Raw genomic sequence first — 20,733 nt, 5'->3', positions numbered from 1 at the left:
AGAAAATCTCCTTCCAATCATTAGCAGACATAGCTAACCAAATAGAGACTTGCTACACATGATAAAGAATTAAAATTATAGAATTAGTCCAGGAAAATCACTTAACAAACAGCAACAACATGAACAACAACAAAAATCAGCAATACCAACAAATGCTGGTTGGGGGTGGCAGTTGTTGGAAGAATCTGATTTCCAGAACTGGCACATTAAAATGTCTAATTTTCAACAAAAATGTTGTGAGACACAAACAGGAAAGTATAACTCAGACACACAAAAAGCATAGTCAGTAGAAACTGTCCTTGAGGAGCCCCAAATATTGGACTTACTAGAGAAAGAACATAAATGACCTACTACAATTAAAAGAAAGTATAAGAATGAAGTCTCAGGAACTCCCTGGTGGTACACTGGTTAGGACTCCGCGCTTTCACTGCCGAGGGCCTGGGTTCAACCCCTGGTCAGGGAACTAAGATTCTGCAAGCTGCACAACATGGCCAAAAAGAAACCTAAAAGAATGAAGTCTCACCAAAGAATATCAATAAAGATAAAAACTATTTTTTAAAAAATAGAAATTCTGAGAGTTGAAAAATACAATAACTGAAATGTAAAATTCACTAGACGTTACTGGGCATATACCCTGAGAAAACCATAATTCAAAAAGAGTCTTGTACCAAAATGTTCATTGCAGCCCTATTTACAATAGCCAGGACACGGAAACAACCTAAGTGTCCATCATCGGACGAATGGATAAAGAAGATGTGGCACATATATACAATGGAATATTACTCAGCCATAAAAAGAAACGAAATTGAGCTATTTGTAATGAGGTGGATAGACCTAGAGTCTGTCATACAGAGTGAAGTAAGTCAGAAAGAGAAAGACAAATACTGTATGCTAACACATATATATGGAATTTAAGAAGAAAAAAAATGTCATGAAGAACCTAGGGGTAAGACAGGAATAAAGACACAGACCTAATAGAGAATAGACTTGAGGATATGGGGAGGGGGAAGGGTAAGCTGTGACAAAGTGAGAGAGTGGCGTGGACATATATACACTACCAAACATAAGGTAGATAGCTAGTGGAAAGCAGCCGCATAGCACAGGGAGATCAAGCTTGGTGCTTTGTGACCGCCTGGAGGAGTGGGATAGGGAGGGTGGGAGGGAGATGCAAGAGGGAGGGCATATGGGAACAACAACAACAACAAAAATTCACTAGACGGGCTAAACAGCATATTCAAATTGGCAAAAGAAAGAATCAGCAAATTTAAAGATAGATTAATTGAAATTATCCAGTTTGAGGAACAGAAGAAAAAAAGAATGAAAAAAATTAAAAGCCTCAGAGACCTGTGGAACATCATCAAGTATACCAACATACAACATAGCCCTAGGAGAGAAAAAAAAGGTCATGTGCACTATTTAACTGTGTAAAGAAGAAATAATGGCCAAAAACTTCCCCAATTTAATGAATATTAATCCACTCATTCAAGAAGATCAACAAAATCTAAGGAGGATAAACTCAAAGAGATCCACACTTAGCTACATCATAGTCAAATTGTCAAAAGCCTAAGACACAGGGAGAATCCTGAAAGCAGCAAGAGAAAAATAACTAATTATATACAGTTTCCTCAGGAAGATTAACAGCTTACTTCTCATCAGAAATCATGAGGTCTAGAGGCAGTGAGATGACATATTCAAAGCACTAAAAGAAAAAGTGTCAACCAAAAATTCCACATCTGGCAAAACTACCCTTCAAAGGTAGAAATTAAGACATTCCTAGATAAACGAAACTGAGAGAATTCATCACCAGCAGACCTACTCTACAGTAAATACTAAAAAGAGTCCCTCAGAGTGAAATAAAAGGACACCACAGACTAACTCATATCCATGTGAAGAAACAAAGAGTACTGGTAAAAGTTAACTACATAGGTAAATATAAAAGACAGTATTAAATTATTTTTGTTTATAACTCTTTTCTTCTATCGGATTTAAAAGACAACTACATAAAGCAATAATTATCAAGCTGTATAGACAAACTTATAATGCAAGAAGACATAATTTGTATGACAATAATAGCAGAAAGAAAGGGGGAGAGAATCAATCTATATCAGAGCAAAGTTTTTGAATCCTATAGAAATTAAATTGGTATTAATCCTAACTAGATCATTTTAAATTAAGATGTTAATTGTAATTCCTAGGGCAACCACTGAGAAAATAACTCAAAAAATATAGTAAAAGAAGCAACAAGGGAATTAAAATCTTATACTAGAATATATATATTTAATTTAAAAAAAGACATTATGTAGGAATAGTGGAATAAAAAAAGACCTAAGATATAAAAAAACATATAACAAGATGACAGACATAAATCTTACTGTATCAGTAATTACATTAAATGTAATGGACTAAAATTGTAATGTCTTCTTATGAGATTACGCAAAATGTGACACGTTTAGTTTTTATTATTGTAGTTTTCATGACATTCGAAAAAAATTATAGTGGCTTAGATTTGACTTTTTAAAAACTCTTTATAATGTAAAGTTTCAAACATACACAAAAGTAGAAAGAATAGTATAATGACCTCTATATACCTTTATTTAACTACAAAAATGACTAACTTATGGCTATTCTCATTTCATTTATACTTCCAACCCAGTTTTCCCCACCCTGCAATGGATTTTTTTTAATTAATTAATTTTATTATTATTATTTTTTTTTGGCTGTGTTGGGTCTTCGTTGCTGTATGCGGGCTTTCTCTAGTTGCAGTGAGCAGGGGCTACTCTTCGTTGCGGTGCACCGGCTTCTCATTGTGGTGGCTTCTCTTGTTGCAGAGCACGGGCTCTAGGTGCACAGGCTTCAGTAGTTGTGACTTGCAGGTTCTAGAGCGCAGGCTCAGTAGTTGTGGTGCACGGGCTTAGTTGCTCCACGGCATGTGGGACCTTCCTGGACCAGGGCTCGAACCCATGTCCCCTGTGTTGGCAGGTGGATTCTTAACCACTGTGCCACCAGGGAAGCCCCTGCAATGGATTATTATTGAAGCAAATCCCAGATATCATTTCATCAGAAATGAATAGTAAATAATCCAGTTTGAGAAAATTAGATGTATTCATAATTATATTATAGAAAAGAGGAAAGATCTATTAGCAGAAGAAAACAGTAACTAAATCTAAGACAATTTTTAAAAGCAATGTTTTAAATTCACTAAAATTTCTAAAGAAATTTAAAAAGTATAAACAAAGCTCTTTTCAATGTAGCTTTTATTCCAATCTCTTGTTTTTACCTGTTTCTCCTCTCAGGATTCCATCCTATTTTTGATCTAGTTAGTAAGTTTTTGTCTGAAGATTCACTTATTCTTGTCAAAGAATCATAGTTATTCAAAATTTGTTCCAAGAGTCCTATATTTTCTACAATAGAAGAAATACAGTATCATTTTTCAAGTACTAATTCATTTCTCTTTTATATACTATCTCACATATATTTGTACTAAATTAGTTTCATGTGGTGATTTAAAAATCATGTGGTGATTTTACAATTTACAATGTACATTCATCAATAAAACTAAATATTTATAACTCAAGGAAACTATACCAGTAAAATTTTAGGCCTGAATTTATTTCCATCACAGAAAAAAGGAATTTGAATGAGAAGTAACATCATCACAAAGCCCAGTAAACTGAACTATTTTTATAAACAGTAAAAGGGAGATTTAACTATTTCTTCACAACAACTATTGGTTGAATCTTCCTTTTAGCCTCATCTTTAATGAGACTACATAACAAAAAAAATTTTTTTTTGGTGAGGTTAGTTTATTAATTAAAGATTTTATTATCTTTTAAATTCCTTAAGATTCTTTAAATGTGTCCAAAACAAGACTGGAATGCATTTAAATGACTCCAAAAATGAAAGCTTATATTTAACATTTTTACTTACTTTTACTAGAAAGGCTATATTTTAAGTGTCTATAACAAATTATTATTTCCTGTCACTTATAAAGGTTATTAGCACTTTTTCCAATTGAACACAATAATAAATGTTAAATTTCTCTGAGTTTTAGTATTTTAAATTCACACTTAAAAACAATATAAGTAAACATGATAATCAACCTTACCTTCTATAAAGCATTATTTTTTATTTATTAATAACAAATTTTTTTCATTAAAGGTTTAAGTAATAACATGTTGAAGACAGTCAGAATAATTATAAAGGTATATCTCCAACTCCTTCTACAAAGAATCTAAAGAAGCTTGATTTGCCCAGAAAGTATCATTTAAATACAAATATTAAAAATAGAGATCCCACTTCAGTTACTACAAGGCACATTAGAGAATTATAAATCATGAGTGTGGAAATCTGTTCCTAATTTGAGATGGGTCTAATAAAAGTAGTGGGTGCTAATTATAATTGCTTTATTACCTGTATGACGTGACATCTCCATATTTTCTTTTTTATCTGTAGGATTTTCCCTCTTTGATATTTTATCATACTTTGAAACAGGTACAGGAGCAAATCTGCGAGGTGCTGGTGTCTCCAAAGGAGATTTCTGTTTATCAAAATTGGTATCTTCAACCTCTACTGAAGGTGCTTCAATAGAAAATAAAGAAAATAATAAATTTAACTTACTTTTTAAAAACATTTAAATTGTAATATTACTCTTCCCCATATTTTAAAAATAAAACCAAAATTATATAGGATACTCAAATTATTAACAAATATATAGAAATAAGTTCATCCTCACTAAAACCAGAAGAATACAGACTATAAATACTTTATACTTATACCTAATAAATAAGAAAAAAATATGACAATATTCAGTGCTATTCAAGTTGTGGTGAAAAATGGCATAGCCAGACACTGCTCATGGCAAGGAAAACTGGTAAGACCATGTGGTGCTAAGTATAGCAAGCCTTAAAATTTTTATATACTTTGATCTAGAGAGATCCCACTTTAGTGAGTACAAGATACATTAGACAACTATAAATGGTGAGCGCGGAAACCTGAGTTCTGGCTGTAGCTCTGACACTTTCACTCTCAAGCCAGGTGACCTTGAGCAGGCAGTCATAACCTTTCTGGGCTTCATCTTCCTCCCTTTACAACTTAAAAACTGACTCACATTACTTCACAAAAGTATTGTAAGACCCACTCATTTGGGGGAAACGTAAAGCACCTTGCAAGTATAAGGAACCTTTAAAATGTCTGTAATCCAACAATGTTTTAACAAATCAAATGTTGGCAATATTGTACTACATGGATCTGTATATCATTAAAGGGATAGGCCCTTGATTTTCATTAGTTCATTATTCAAATATCAATAATTTGGAGATACATTTATTGATATAGTTTAAATTCCAAAGGTTTAACACAAATAAGCTATGTATTCCTTTGTTTTTATAAAGAGATTTTTTAAATTCCATTAAAATAGACTTGCATTACTAATTCTTTGAAAATATTTAGAAATAGTTTCTAATTGTACTCAGATGGTTTCTCCCGACAGAATCAAGAAAACAGTAAATAGCCAGTTTGTCAGAAAATTGGTGAATTGATGACAAGCATTTTTGATGCTAGATAAGTAAAATTTTTCTAAATTTATATAGAAGTGCTTCTAAGAATTTATGAAAGTTATTAATTAAAACCATTAAGTAGAACATGATCCATAACTTGACTGAACAAGTTTCAAAATAATCTAAAACTTACCTGACCTAAAAAAAAAACACCCTAATTTTATAAAACAAAGACTTAGTCTCTCACAACCTTGTAAGTAAGTTTTCAGCTTATATACTGCAAAGAACATTCATAGCTGGCATTTTTTATTCATAGAAAACTACATATTTTTACCTTGTTTGGAAGCAAAGGTGTTATGTGAAGATAGATTACTGCTACCAAAATTCAAATGGTCTGGTTTTACAGAATACTTTTCCACTGCTCTAGAAGGGGGCACAGTAACAGGCTGAAAACTACTAGTCTTGAGTGCAGCATTAATGAAGTGAGTCTAGAAAACAAAAATTACTTTGTTAATTTCAAATATCATTTGAAAGAGTTAGAGGACAAAATACCTTGAAATTTATTAGAAGACTTGAAAACAATCTATTAGATTTAATAAACAATGAAAATACATACATTACATGCAACTATCCACTGCAGCAGCAATGCCACTGGAAGCATATAATAGCACTTGGGTTAAGTCTGGCTCTGCAGTGTGGCCCTGATCATTTAATTTATTCTAAACCTCAGTTTCTTCCTTTTCACCTCAGAGATGGCTCAAGAGACACTGAAGCAGGGTAGGAGAGGACCAGGAAGAAGGGACCCTAGCCGTAGACCTCTACTTAAACCAGAGAATTTAAAACCAAAACATCGCATCTTTTATATCCTGGATGGTAAGACTTTATTTTAATTAAAGGTTTAAAAACTATTGATAGGAAGCACTCAAATAAAACAGTAGCTGCGCATAGTAGCAGCAGTAATTTATGCATTTACATATAAATGAAAACTATAGTGACAACACAGTTTTAACACTATTAAAACATCTGAAATGTGTAAGTATCTTAACTAATAAAACTGATTTTAAAAGAGTTTTATGCTAGGCAAAGAAAAACCAAAAAGATTTATCGAGATCACTCTTCAAAAAGAATTTCATTTCATTAAGCCTTAACTGAACTACTAAAATACTCATTGAAAGTTCAATTTTCTCTGCAGTTATAGGCTTTATAAATAAGATGTCTGAATTAGCAAAGATTCCATTCTTCCAAAATCAGAAAGTTAATAAATTATGCATTTATTTATGGAAGGATAAATGAATGGCAGGCACCTAGAACTACCTTAAAAAAACTCAATGTGCTTTTCAAATGTGTCATCTCATTCTATCCTGAACCAAAAATGTTTTCTAGATAAAGAAATCAAGGCTCAGAGAAGCAAAGTTATCTGTAGACTGGGGACCAGCACTCTGATAGGCCCACTCCTAGTCTCTCCGGATAACGTGCTGCACACTCAATTTTAGCAATGTATGGAGTACTTACTAAAACTTTATTTTATATGCCCATAATCATTCCAATAAAAATAATACCTTAATCCCATGAAAATTTCAAGACAAGCTCTATTAGGAAGTCTTGAAAATAATAGGACATTAGTGTTCACTCTGTGATCTTATATTGAGCTATGATAAGCTTATTTTTATATATTCTTCTGAATGTTATATTTTAATTTTATTTTTAAAAGTTTTAAAACTGCATACTAAGTAGGGAAAAAAAGTAAATTAAAACCAATGCAGGGCTTCCTTGGTGGTGCAGTGGTTAAGAATCCACCTGCCAATGCAGGGGACACGGGTTTGAGCCCTGGTCCACGAAGATCCCACATGCCATGGAGCAACTAAGCCCACGCGCCACAACTACTGAGCCTGCGCTCTAGAGCCCACGTGCCCCAACTACTGAGCCCACGTGCCCCAACTACTGAAGCCCGCGTGCCTAGATCCCGTGCTCTGCAAAGAGAAGCCATAGCAATGAGAAGCCCGCGCACCGCAACGGAGAGTAGCCCCCGCTCGCCGCAGCTAGAGAAAGCCCGCGCCCAGCAACGAAGACCCAACACAGCCAAAAATAAATAAATAAAATAAATAAATTTATTTAACAAAAACCAAAGCATTTACGATGCTGGTCATTCACTCATTCAGAAATAAAGTAAACTGAGTACCTGAGTGCTGGGTAGTATCCCAGGACTTAGAAATTCCAAAATAAACAAGAAACTATACTACCAGCTCTCTGTGAGGATAACTCTTCTTTTTATAATAGCCCAGTGCCTCATATTCGAAAGGCATAAGAATGTTCATTCTTTTTAATTAAGTAAATGTAGAAGCAAATAAGTATACTAGGTGGTTCTCATCCAGGGGTGTGCAACAGAATCATTAGAGAGCCTTCAAGGATTCCCAGACCCCATCTGAGACCTGCTGTCTCAGACTTTCTGAGAGGTACAAGCACGTGTATATTTATAAAGCTCTCCAAATGAGTCTGATGCACATTCCCAGGCTAAGAGCCACTGATGTAAACAAAAAACTGCAATGCGAAAAATGCCCTTTAAAAACGCCGTGAACGGAAATACCACAAAAGAAGGAAAAGCCAACTATAAAGGAGAGGTCTCACAGAGCTAGACGTCTGAACTAGAACATGCAGAGTTACCCCATAGAGGAAAAGAATTCTGAACAAAAGCAAATCATTATTTAAGAACTAAAACTGTTACACTCTCCTGAGCTATTGCAAGAATCAATGAATATTAGCTTAGAGATCCACGTGATAAAAGGTCATGGAATGTGTGATCCCTTTATTACCTGAATATCTATTTGTTGTTGCTGCAGTTTTTCAAGATGCCTAATGTACTGCTCCATAAACACATTCATTTGCTTTCCATGATCACGGCAGTGTAGTTTCTCATGTTTATTCTGAATGGTTGTCTGCTGCTCTGTAACGCGTTGTAGCTGTTTATCAGTCTCCTGTAACTTATTGAGTAATTCTGTAACAGTATTGACCTTTGCTTCCAACTCACTCTGCACCTAAAACAGTAAAAATATCCAAAGATATCAAAAATATGCTCAATTACTAGAAAGATTATATAAAATATTGGTATTGAGAAATTATCAAACCAGAGCTTTTACCCTCTAAATTTCTGATGATTTTATGCCTTTATTTTTAGAATCACAGAAATAAAAGGCAGCAGATAGTTATCCTTAAGTAGATCTTTTCTCTCATAAAAAATAACAAATTTGTCACATACAATTTTTATTTCTTAAGTGGAAATTAAATACTTAATGGAAATTTAAAATACTTAAATGGAAATTAAAAAGAAGGAAATAGCAAAACAAAGTAGCTTTCAATACTTCACTAATCTGAGGCTGAGTTAGGTCAGCAGTCTTGGCTCTCCCCCTATTAGCTCTAAGACCTTATTGCTGACTCTGACCTGTTTCTCATTTTTCCCGTTTACAAACTGAGGGGTTTGGCATAGATGGTCTGTATGGTCCCTTCTAGCTCTAAAATAAGGATGACCAACCATCCCATATACCCAAGACTGAGGGGTTCCCAAGATGAGATTTTTCAGCGCTAAAACTAAGAAAGTCCAGGATTTTCTAGAACTAACACAGGGATGAGAGGTAAATCTCACAACTTCTGAGAAATAATTCACAACTACAGACAGCAATATCCCCAGCCAATGGCTGGAACAATTACAGAATCAGTTTCTAATAAACATTTTTACATTTTACAAAGTAGTAATGACTATCTGGGAAGAAACAGATATACTTTTATCAGTGGAGCTGCTGTTGCAATGGCGGCAGCAGTTGCTGCAGCCACAGTTGCAGCTGAATCAATTCCACTGGGTGAAGTTCTATTCTCCTGAATAATAGGGTCCTTTTCTGCGCTGGCATCTTCTAAAAGCTGTACCTTTACCTCCTTAAAGACAGGCATGCTTTGAGCTCTGTAAATAAAAAAGGAATAAAATCTATTCAGTAACCTCTACTGAACCATTAGAAGAAATACCTACAAGTGGTAATCTGCTGCAGGTGAGTTTTCTTGATTTTTTAAAAAAGTTAAATCCCTATTTTTCACTATCAGCATCTTATCAGTCATTTGGTTAATGAAATCTATTAAGGCTCAGGTCACTACACACTAAAGAAATAAAAAGGTAATTCCTTGGAAGGCACTGATATTTCAGAAAATATGACTTATGCATGTGGAAAAGACATGGGCACAATTAAAATGATTTATAGTCAAGAAGTACAAATTTAAAACATGCAGAAAAGGCTCTAAGAATTTAGGTATCAAGTTTTACACCCAAAGTAAGACAACCCAAGAGGGATTGTTAAAACTGCTGAAAAGAATTTTTTAAATTCTAACTCATTTAGATTTAATAAATGTCACCTAGTTTATTAAAATGGGCACAAAATACACTACTAAGCAGTCTGGATTAAAAATGAGTCCAGAGGGCTTCCCTGGTGGCGCCGTGGTTGAGAGTCTGCCTGCCGATGCAGGGAACATGGGTTCATGCCCTGGTCCGGGAAGATCCCACATGCCACGGAGCGGCTGGGCCCGTAAGCCATGGCCGCTGAGCCTGCGCGTCCGGAGCCTGTGCTCCGCAACGGGAGAGGCCACAACAGTGTGGGGCCCGCGTACCACAAAAAAAAAAAAAAAAAAAAGAGTCCAGAAAATAGATGCATATTCACTGTAAGGGATTTAACTAAACACCTAAAAAAAAAAAGACTGGTCAATTTTGTGCTGTATTTGGCCTAAAAGAAATCAATGAAAGAAAACACTGACAAAACTGAAGAGTCCCTAAGGTAAGTCTAAGTAAAATCAATAGGAATGAGCTCCATCTCCAGCTGCTGAATTTCCACCCTTTGATTTTTTTTTTTGCGGTACGCGGGCCTCTCACTGTTGTGGCCTCTCCCGTTGCGGAGCACAGGCTCCGGACGCACAGGCTTAGCGGCCAATGGCTCACGGGCCCAGCCGCTCAGCGGCATGTGGGATCTTCCCGGACTGGGGCACGAACCCGTGTCCCCTGCATCGGCAGGTGGACTCTCAACCACTGCGCCACCAGGGAAGCCCCCCACCCTTTGATTTTTGAAGAAGGCCACAGAGCTCTTAAACTTACTCCTCATTGATGTTGCCTCATTTCTATTAAGAGCATCATTTTTCTCTCATTCTCAAAATTTTGAAGTTAACTTCTCTATCCTCCGTTTACCTTCTCATGCCCAACTGAGTCATCAGATTTTGTCAATTATTTCATCACAATTGCAGGACTAGTGTCATGGAATTATGGAGGTAGGGGGAACCCAGTAGCCCATCCTTCCTAATTTTCACATCAAGAAACTGAGGTCCATAGAGGTAACGGGATTTACTTGATCACGTCACAGAACTAGTAAGTAGCTGAGTTAGGACCAGTTCCCAGAGATCGTCCCATGACACCAAGCTTTCTCTCTCAAACAGCACTTCTCCCTTCAGACTTCTGCTCTAGTACAAAACTGTCATCTCTGGCCAACTATTTCGTTCTTCCCGTTTCTAATTGCTTAAAAACTTTCCACACACATTTTCCCACCATTCAAAAATCTAAAATCATTCCTTATAGACAACTGAATAGGCTACTTTCCCGTTTGGCCTTCCACACACTCCATCCTCTGGCCCTGCCCTATACATACTGCACTTTTCCTCCCAAAACCACCTCTTCCTGAGTCACACTGCTCTCACTGACTACGCCATGCCACTCCCACAGCTGACTCCATGCTTTTTCTCACTCTCTCAACCTTCTTCACCCAACTTACTCTATCCTTTTCCTCAAGATACAACAAAAGCCTTACCTTTTTCAATAAGCCTGCTCTCATAACACTTCCTCTTGATCTCTCCATTCATTAATTACTTTTGCATTTACTTCCTATACCACACAACTGAGGCTTGATAGTCAGCCATCCTATGGTTTAAATGTCTGTACAGAACAGTTTAACAGTGTATTGAATGTTTCCTCTCGCAGCTCTAATCATGCATTCCTCCATATATCTGCCTATTCTCTCCCCAACCAAGCTCTAAGCAACCTGGGGTGGGGGTCCGGGGACTTCTTTTATACCAAACAGCAACTAAGAAAGAGCACATACTAGGTGCTCAATATACATTTAGCTGAGTGGTGTACTAAGAAAATGTAATTGAGATAATCCATATCTTTTAGAATTTCTGTCTGAAGTCGGAATGTGACTTACCCTTTAAGATCTTTCATTCTACATTATTAAATTGACCAACAAGAAAAATAACATTATAAGGCTAGACATCAACTTCTTTATAGGCTTTAAAGTTTGATTTTTTCCAATTATCAAATTAATAAATGCTCAATGTAGCAAATGAGCTTCTAAGTGTAAAGAACTAGAAAAAAATGCACATAACTCTCTCATTCAGAAGAAACTGTTTCCTTCTAGTCTTTTTCTAGAACTTTCTTCTTTATTCCTAAATCCTCTGAATCTGGCATCTATCCCAATGCTACACTGAAACTGCTCTTACCGAGGCCATTAATACCTCGTCTTGCTCAATTCAATGGACACTTTTCAGTGCTTATCTTTCTTTACCTCTGAGCAGCTATCAAACTTAGAACCTCATTTCCCTTGGTTTTGTTAAGACCATATTCTCTTACACCTCTGGATAAACTTTCTGAGTAGCATTTAGAAGCCACATTGCTTTCTTTGCACATCTCTTAAAGGTTTGGTTTTCTCAGAGCCCTACCCTATGCCATCTCTTTTCACTCTCACACTCCCACCGAGTCACTTCAATCACTTCCAGAGCTTAGACTACTATCTACATACAGATGACTTACGGATTTCTAGCTTAGACCCCTTTTGTGAATTTGACCTTTATATTCAATTTCCTATCGGACATTTTTCACCTGGATGTCTCATAGGTACCTCAAGCTCCTGCTTACGTCTAAAATGAAATTTATTCCCCAAAGGCTTCTCTTTCTTAATGAATACTACTACTGACTATGCATTTATACAAGCCAAAAATCTAGGATCCATCCTTAGCTCCTTCCTCACTCTCACATTTAAGCAGCAATTCCTGTCAATTCTATCTCCAGGTCATCTTCCAAACCTGTGTACTCCTCTCCAGCCCAGCATGATTCCCACCCTCACATTCCACCACTCCCCAATGTACTCAGGACCAATCTAATTCATCTCTTTAAAAGATTCCTGAAAAATTCAAAGTCAACTGGTTCCCTGGACTCCAGTCCAGTCCTCTTCCAATCCATTTTTTCATAACTACCTGAGTGAGCCTTTTAAGAAAAATATATCATACTATAAACTTTTAAATGATTTGCTGTTTCTCTTTAAGTCCAAACTTCTTTAAAGTAGTTTATAACCTCACCCCTTGCTTACCTCTCCAGCCACATGTAAGGACATTCTATCCTTGTTCCAGACACTCTGGACAGATTCTTCATTCCTCAAAGGCTCCAGCTGATTACCTTTTATCACAGCTTTACAGCATATTATAGTAGCAAATAGGGCAGATTTTCCATCATTCCATTTCTGTTTCTCCAAAATTAGCTATTCTCAACTGTGTGCATTCTACATGTATGTATTCTTAACAGTATGTGTATATATTCTCAACTTGTGTGTCCTTCCAAGTAAATTTTAGAATCACTTTGCCAAATTCCATCCACCATTCTCAAAAAAAAAAAAAAAATTCAAGTGACACTGACTACAGCAATATCTCTCTTAACCCAGTATGAGAGTCATTTTATACTTCTGACTCAATTATTATTCTCTACATTGCAGTAACCTTCTCAGAGGCCCTTCCTAGTTTTTTTGTTTTTTGCTTTTTAAAAAAAATTCTGTTCCTGAAATGGGGAGAGATCTACTGTGAAAAGATAAGAGGAGTAGTGTTCACAGTTACCTCTCACTGTCCACTTGTATATAAACAACTTCTCCCTCTCAGATCTGAGAGTTCTGACTTGAAGGCAAGTTGATAAAGTCCCTATTACGGTTGCAAGCAGCCACTTCCACCTGGGGTCAGCTGGATGGAAATGGTAATCACTTTCTCTCCAAATGAGTCAGATGTAGTCTGCAATTTTTAGTTCAAGTATAGAATTTGGGGGGCTGCACTACTCCCTCATGCCCTTACTTTTGCCTTTTCTTATATATTTACAAATCCCAGAATGCAATTTACCATCCAAATTCTCCTCCTAACCACCATGTCACATATTGGGAACTGGAGGCTGATCAAATGTAAAAAGGAAAAGCACCATTAAGCAAAACAACCAGTTGTGAAACTCTGGCTGGCTCAGATCACACCCTTGTAGTTTGGAGGTAATATTTATTTCGTTAGTGTTTCCCAGAGTATAATATGTATACCATGGATAACTATAGGTGAAAAAGAATAAACTTTATTTTAATAGTTATATACTTACTTTCATTGTATTATTAGAAATACCAACTTTCCACTTATAGAAGTAATCTAAAATTTCCTTTTTGAATAAAATGAGAGTTCAAAAGTAAGTAAAAAATTTTCCTATTTTCTAAGGGGCGTCCCAGGCCGCTCTGGTTTAGGAGTAGAATACATTTAGCCTAAGAATATGTATCTCATTCCACTGCCACTAATGATAAAAAAAAAATTCCTCCAGTGATATATTCTTTCATGTTTAGCATGGTGCTGTTGTCAGGGTTGGTTCTGTATTTCACTGGCATTAAAGATAAAGTTGGGAAGAAGCATTTGAATAGAGTAGTAGCCACATTCCCCTTCACTCCATCCAGATGCTAAGCTTGTCCCTTTCTCAAATCTTAACCAGAAAAAGTCTAAATTGTCCTTTGATAGTAAGTAGTAAGTATTATATATTTGGAACTACTTGACTACTGCTATAAGCAGTATAGTGAGGTGACTAAGAGAGGACTCTGAAGACAGACTACCTGGGTTTGAATCCCAGCCCAGTGAATACTTGATAAATGACTTTGGGAAAATCAATCCCTCTCTACCTCAGTTTCCTTATCTATAAAATGGGGATTCTGTAAAATTGGGATAGTAATGCAATCTATTTCATTGGATTTTGAGAGAATTCAATGAGTTAATGCACATAAAGTGCTTAGAACAATACATCTTCAATAATAATAATAATAATAATTGTTAACAGCCACTGAGTATTTTACACATGCCCAGCGCCATGAAAAATGCTTTATACATATTATCACATATATATATATTTCACACATTGAAAAAAACAACTTTTTCCTAGGTGCAAAGTATAAATAAAGCTGATTTTAGAGAACCATATAGAAACATAAGAAATGGCCCACCTATTTTCTGTAAATGAAACTTACTTTTGTTTTAAAACTGCTCTTAGAGCATCTTTCTGTCCCATAGTGTACTGAGAAATAAAGATGTCATTTGCTGCAAAATCAAAACACAAAAATATACTTTAGATTCCTGAAAATTTATTAAATTTTGATAAGCTACTCAAAGAAAAACCTTTTTAACTAAAAAAAATGTTTGGGGATTCAGCAATATGACCTTTCAATTTAAAAAGGTAAGGAACAAATTAAATGACTGAGTAATAATAGTTATAACCTTAGACTGTGGGAAAAAAATTGTGTAAGAACACCTGGGGCCAAATTAGAGACATTTGTTCAAACTCTAACAATAAAACTGCTTAGATGAAAATAAAACCAACTACTTTTAAAATGTCATTAAATAATTTTTTTCAATGCATATTTTAATCTATTATCTTACCAAAGACTATATAAAACTTGAATTCAGCATGTATAAACAGGTATCAAATACCAAACCTATGCAATATGTTGGCAATAATAAAAGTATCCTTACCATTACAAACCATTTTCTGGGCTTTAGAGTTTCCATTAGTAGCTTAATTTGGAAGGAAAAACTAATTAAAAATGAAAATAATAAGAAAAAACTATAAGGCTGTTTAATGACTATCTAAAAAAAAATCAATGAATGTCTAAAAATCTAAAATTCTATCCTTACCAAGGAAATTCTTACATGTTACAACATAAATGAACCATGAAGACATGCTAAGTGAAATAAGTCAGTCACCAAAGGACAAAAACTGTATGATTCCATATATATGAGGTATAGTGGAATTTATAGAGACAGAAAGTAGAATGGTGAGAGGGGGAATAGAGTTAGTATTTGATGAGTACAGAGTTTCAGTTGGGGAAGATGAAAAGTTCTGGAGATGGACGGTGGTGATGGCTGCACAATATGAATATACCTAATGCTACAGAACAGTACACTTAAAAATGGTAAAAATGGTAAATTTTACGTTATGTATGTTTTACCAAAAAAAATCAAATCTATCCTTTTACCTTTTTGTCTGTTGTTCTCTTCTGTTTTATCCAAAGGTAACACGTGCACTGCAACATCTTTAGAAAAATCCTTTAAGATATGAAAGGAAGAAATGAAAGGCTAAATAAACTTTATGATTTACTATTTATCAATTACCATTTACTAGCCATGTGACTACTGTGCCCTGGGAGGACAGGACTGTGTGTTTTATATGCTTAATTCCCAGCACCACCATAATGCTTAGGTACCTTGAAGCTACTCAAAGATTTGTTGAATGAGTAATGAGCTGTCATCAAGTGAACGAATGGGTAAGTGAACAAGCAAGCAACTGTGACCTTGAAATTCAGATTCAAATCCTGATTTGGTACTCTCAGCAGAGCAACTTATGTAACATCTCAGTGGCTATAGTTAAATGTGAAAATGTGATTCACTGTGAGTCAAATGAAGTTCGTAAGGATGGTCAACGCATGGCACAATATCACAAATTAATCACAGTATTCTTTGTCACTAAGCTATAATGTGGTCTCAGAAGACTTCACTATATAAGTGACACCTACTGGCAAATAGCTTTCTGCTCACATGTGTAACCCTAGACTTCGCTTCTAAGATTCTATTCAGTGCTAAGACACCATGACTTTTTAAGTATTAGGTTCAGTCAACATTGCTTCATCTTCCTTACACACACATTTTTTCCCTGCTAAATCATTAAAGGGAAAAGAGAAAATCATAAAAGAAAACTGATCCAAGCTATCTGCTGATAACAGGTGTTAACTTCCTAAAAATAGCCAATGAGGCTAACAATACAGTAAAATGTATCTGGGAAATTAATGTAAAGAACTCCCACAAATCAGTTAGAAAAAGCACAGCACATAAATATGTAATTCACAAAAGAGTAAATACAGGTGGCAATATAAATGAAAAAAATTTCCCCTCCACTAATAATAAAAGAAATAGAAAATAAAACAATGAGATGCCTTTTTCACCTATCAAAATGGCAGGGTTTTTTTTGGTTTAATTTTAATGCTTCGTATAAATAAAGACGGGGGGAAATAACTCCACTAATTCTTACTCATGACCTTGCTGGAGAATATATATTGATACAGTTTTTCTGGAGGCAATTTAGAAACACTGCAAAAAATGTGCATAATCTTTTATCTAATAACTTTACACCTAGAAATTAATACAAGGAAATGAGCTAGGATATATACCAGAATGTTCATCACCTGGCTGTTTATATTATAAAAAATGGGGAAAAAAACCTTAATGTCAAATGACAGGAGTATGAACAAATAAACTTCAGTACATACATACACTGAAATTCTGTGAACCCATTAAAAGTTCCTAGGAAAAAAATCAGTGGCATGCAACGATAACCTTAATACTATTAAATTATAAAACAGTATGGTCTCACTTCATAAAATATATATACACATAGAAAAGAAACTCAAAATGTTAACAGTTGTTGATTTTAGTTGTGGAATTTCTTTTTTTCCTTCTTCTCTTTGTATTTTCTATAGTGATTTTTTTTAAGTTTTTGTTTTCTTTCTGAACATGTGTAAGGATTTGTCCCAAGTAGGAAAAGGTATATTTCATCTTCTAATAGTAGGGAGAAACAGGTATGAATAGGAACAAATCCAAATAAGCTTAAAATTGTGAGCATTATCAGACACAAACTAATTTTCTCATTAAAATAGCAGGGTCAAGTCAATACACACTGTAATCTTACTACTCATTTATGAAATAAAAACGTAATGCAAAGAGATTGCAGTTTATGTTCATGGTAAAATAATAAAGAACTAGGTTTGCTTTGCAGGTATATTTTATATTAGGCAAATCTACACAAAACAAGCTGTGAGCCCGTATTAAATCTAATAGAATCCTGCCTGATGATCTTCCAAAGATCACCCTTTTATGTTTAATTATACAATAATAGCATTTCCATACATCTGGGAAATTATTTAAATAATGGAATTCAAATACCACTAATCATTAAATAAAGCCTGCTCAAAAAAGAAACAAAAAACACCAACCCAAAACTAGGCATTTATTCAGGGACGAAGTACAGCACATAATTATACATTTTTATTGTGAGTTTTTGACAAAGTTCATAAGTAAACAGCTTCGATATCATTCTTAGTTTACTAGTTAAATTGACAATATATAGGTCAACATTATGATAAGTGGTCGAAGTATAATTAAATTGCATGACCAAACATTATACTTATAATCAAATATTTTCAGCATTATAAATAAAAAATGTTATGATGAGAATTTCACGTTATTATTTCTTAAAGACCTCTCAAAAAAAAGTACGGGCTTCCCTGGTGGCGCAGTGGTTGGGAGTCTGCCTGCCGATGCAGGGGACACGGGTTCGTTCCCCGGTCCGGGAGGATCCCGCATGCCGCGGGGCGGCTGGGCCCGTGAGCCATGGCCGCTGAGCCTGCGCGTCCGGAGCCTGTGCTCCGCGGCGGGAGAGGCCGCAGCGGTGAGAGGCCCGCGTACCGCAAAAAAAAAAAAAAAAAAAAAAGTACACAAAAGGCTTCAGAATAGTTTGAATGATATATAATTCACACCTCACTTTTTTTTTATTATGTTGTTACGGCTGCTTTACCTTTACCTTACAGTTTGTAAAAACATTTCTTTGGTAAATGAAATTTAAATAAAAACAAGGTCTGTTGCTAATCAAACAAAATTTTAAAAAGCATTATTTGCCCATACTTAAAATTTTAACATGAGCATAATTAAGAATCCTTTTGCTTACACTTTCTGACACAGTGGGATTTTCTAATGGAGGCTGCTGATAATTTCTGGCAGAAGTTAAGTCTGATGAACCTAACAAAATAAAGGAATCAATTTTAGTGATTTTTAAATCAGAATGTTACCTTTTGAAACTGTACAAACATAATTCAAGAACTATAAACTCCATATTAATGCAATTAATTAAATTGGAAGCCACTCTTCATGCAAAAATCTTAAAATGTACTTAAACATATCCTGATGAAGGTTTTTACATCTGATATTTTGGAAAATAAGGGCTCAGAGCTGACAATCAAATGAGATAAGTATAAAATGTTATAAAATATATCATTACACTATTGGATTTGAACAAACTATGGGTACAATCATTTGCCAGGAATAAAACATGCACATGATATAAAAGCCTGACTTAACAGCAGGCCTATGTTATGCTGTACCCCTCAAAAGCAGCACTATAAAAGCTGCTTTATTTATTCTTTTGTTTTTTGCGCTTATATTCATTAATTTGATTACCAGTGAAGTGGGTAAAGCGTATGCTATCTTCACTTTCAGGGAGCTCCAGACAAGTGAATTGGGACATGAAGCCATCAAAAGGCAGAAATTGTGCTTTTCTACTATCCAAACAGAAAGTAAAAAACCAGCACTACTGGTGAAAAGTAAGCACATTACACTAGTTGAGTGTGTCCATCACAGATGTGGACAAGAATAGTGTGCCAAAAACACGCAAAGAAAAAACAAAATACGAAATGTTTTATTCATTCTATCTATTCAGTATTATTCGATGTAGACTGTCGGTGCCTGTCCATTTTCCCAGGAAAAGGGGTCACTTTTCAAACGCCTGTACAAACTAGACATATATTTAGGAATTTAAACATTAAAAGTCCTCTAAATTTTGAAACACAAAAAACGAAATGAAAATAAAGACTAAAGATTTACAGAAGTGAAAACTGGTTGAAACTATTCGGAATCACATACCACATAACGTTCCATTCAAGCTCTTCCCAGTTCTAACAGGAAGACGTTTATTTGCAGACAACGCTGGAGGAACACGAGACAACTCATCTTTCAGCAAAGGCAAATTATCTCCCTGATTTGGAGAAACTACCTCACGAAGTCTCCTCGCTGGTATTTTAACCTTTTTTTTCTTTTCCGGGCTAAACTCAGAGCCTTTCATATTACTGGTAACAAAACTAGTCCCACAATTATGAACAGAATTTTCTTCTGGGTCCATAAAACTTCAGAACAAAATTTTCACCGCTTTGAGGATTTCGGGGGGGCAGGGGTAGGGGAGAAGAAATAAAGTGGGAGTATGATAAAGAAAACGTTAATTTCAAGTGATTTTGAAGCATGCAGTCATCAACTTTTAAATAAAACGTCTAAACAGACTATGCACAAAGCTAGAAATTTCAATTTGGTATTTAATCTAGGATTAGAGACGACTAGAACATATTTACCCATTAATCCCACTCAGTCTATTAATGCACCATGCCAATTATTTGAAAGTGAGGATGACAAGAGAATGGCCTCATAAGCAATAATAACAATAACACAGAGCACACCCCAACCGGAGAGATGGCAGTGCAAAACCAACCACATGTGGAGGCGGAATTAAAATTTGAGAAGAGGGAGTCAAGCAGGTAAAACCGAAACGCTATTTTTTTCAAAATCACCCACATAAGCTTAATAGCTTTCTTCAGCCAAAGAGTCTTACACACCCCTCCAGAAGCAACCATCAAACACCTAAATTCACCCCTCTGCGTCTTCCGAACCCTCGGCAACAGCAGAGTCTCGGATCTAACCTGACGACAGCTTCAGTTAGCCGCGGGTCAACACCTACTTCCCTTTAAACCCGCCCTTCAGACACAACACGCATGCGCGCTATGAAATCGTCCCAAATATCCAACCAAAAAGCTAAACGCTATCCGGTGCTCTTCCATCCCTCTCCGGGTGGAAACAAACTCCCAACATAAAAGGCTTAAAACGGGTGTGAATTTTTTGTTTTACTAAAGGCAGTACATTGCCCCACAAGACTTAAAACATTGAATAACACTCGGGAGTTTCATCCAAGACCTGAAGAGCTCCCAACATAGATGATAATACCAATCTTGTTTATTAGGGACTGTTTACAGGGTAGCTCCTGGAGACCGTTAGGGACGCGAGATTAAGTAAATTAGTTTTACAA

At 35.5% G+C, this 20,733-nt stretch overlaps 1 protein-coding gene across 11 annotated transcripts in view; it reads right to left on the bottom strand.

Annotated features, from left to right (window-relative positions):
* Window positions 1-20,383, bottom strand: part of KIAA0586 — a 113,444-nt gene extending 93,061 nt beyond the window's left edge. For 4 of the 11 annotated variants that reach the window (XM_081230265.1, XM_081230272.1, XM_081230264.1 and 1 more), the window contains exons 1-9: window positions 19,527-20,362; window positions 18,556-18,626; window positions 15,815-15,884; window positions 14,810-14,879; window positions 9,270-9,444; window positions 8,306-8,527; window positions 5,830-5,983; window positions 4,411-4,578; window positions 3,278-3,401 (exon numbers count right to left, since the gene is read on the bottom strand). In XM_081230265.1, coding sequence (XP_081086391.1) covers window positions 3,278-3,401; window positions 4,411-4,578; window positions 5,830-5,983; window positions 8,306-8,527; window positions 9,270-9,444; window positions 14,810-14,879; window positions 15,815-15,884; window positions 18,556-18,626; window positions 19,527-19,782 — 1,310 coding nt within the window. In that variant the 5' untranslated portion in view covers window positions 19,783-20,362. Of the gene's footprint in view, window positions 1-3,277; window positions 3,402-4,410; window positions 4,579-5,829; window positions 5,984-8,305; window positions 8,528-9,269; window positions 9,445-14,809; window positions 14,880-15,814; window positions 15,885-18,555; window positions 18,627-19,526 lie in introns of all 11 variants that reach the window. The other 7 variants (XM_081230268.1, XM_081230262.1, XM_081230266.1 and 4 more) reach the window with 7 other exon arrangements.
* Between the last annotated feature and the right edge of the window lie 350 nt (window positions 20,384-20,733).

Source organism: Mesoplodon bidens (genome assembly GCF_964165515.1).
Source record: "Mesoplodon bidens genome assembly, chromosome: 3".
Taxonomy (NCBI): Eukaryota; Metazoa; Chordata; class Mammalia; order Artiodactyla; family Ziphiidae; genus Mesoplodon; species Mesoplodon bidens.
The sequence above is the reverse complement of the archived record's forward strand: the minus strand, read 5'-3'. Positions and strand labels throughout refer to the sequence as shown.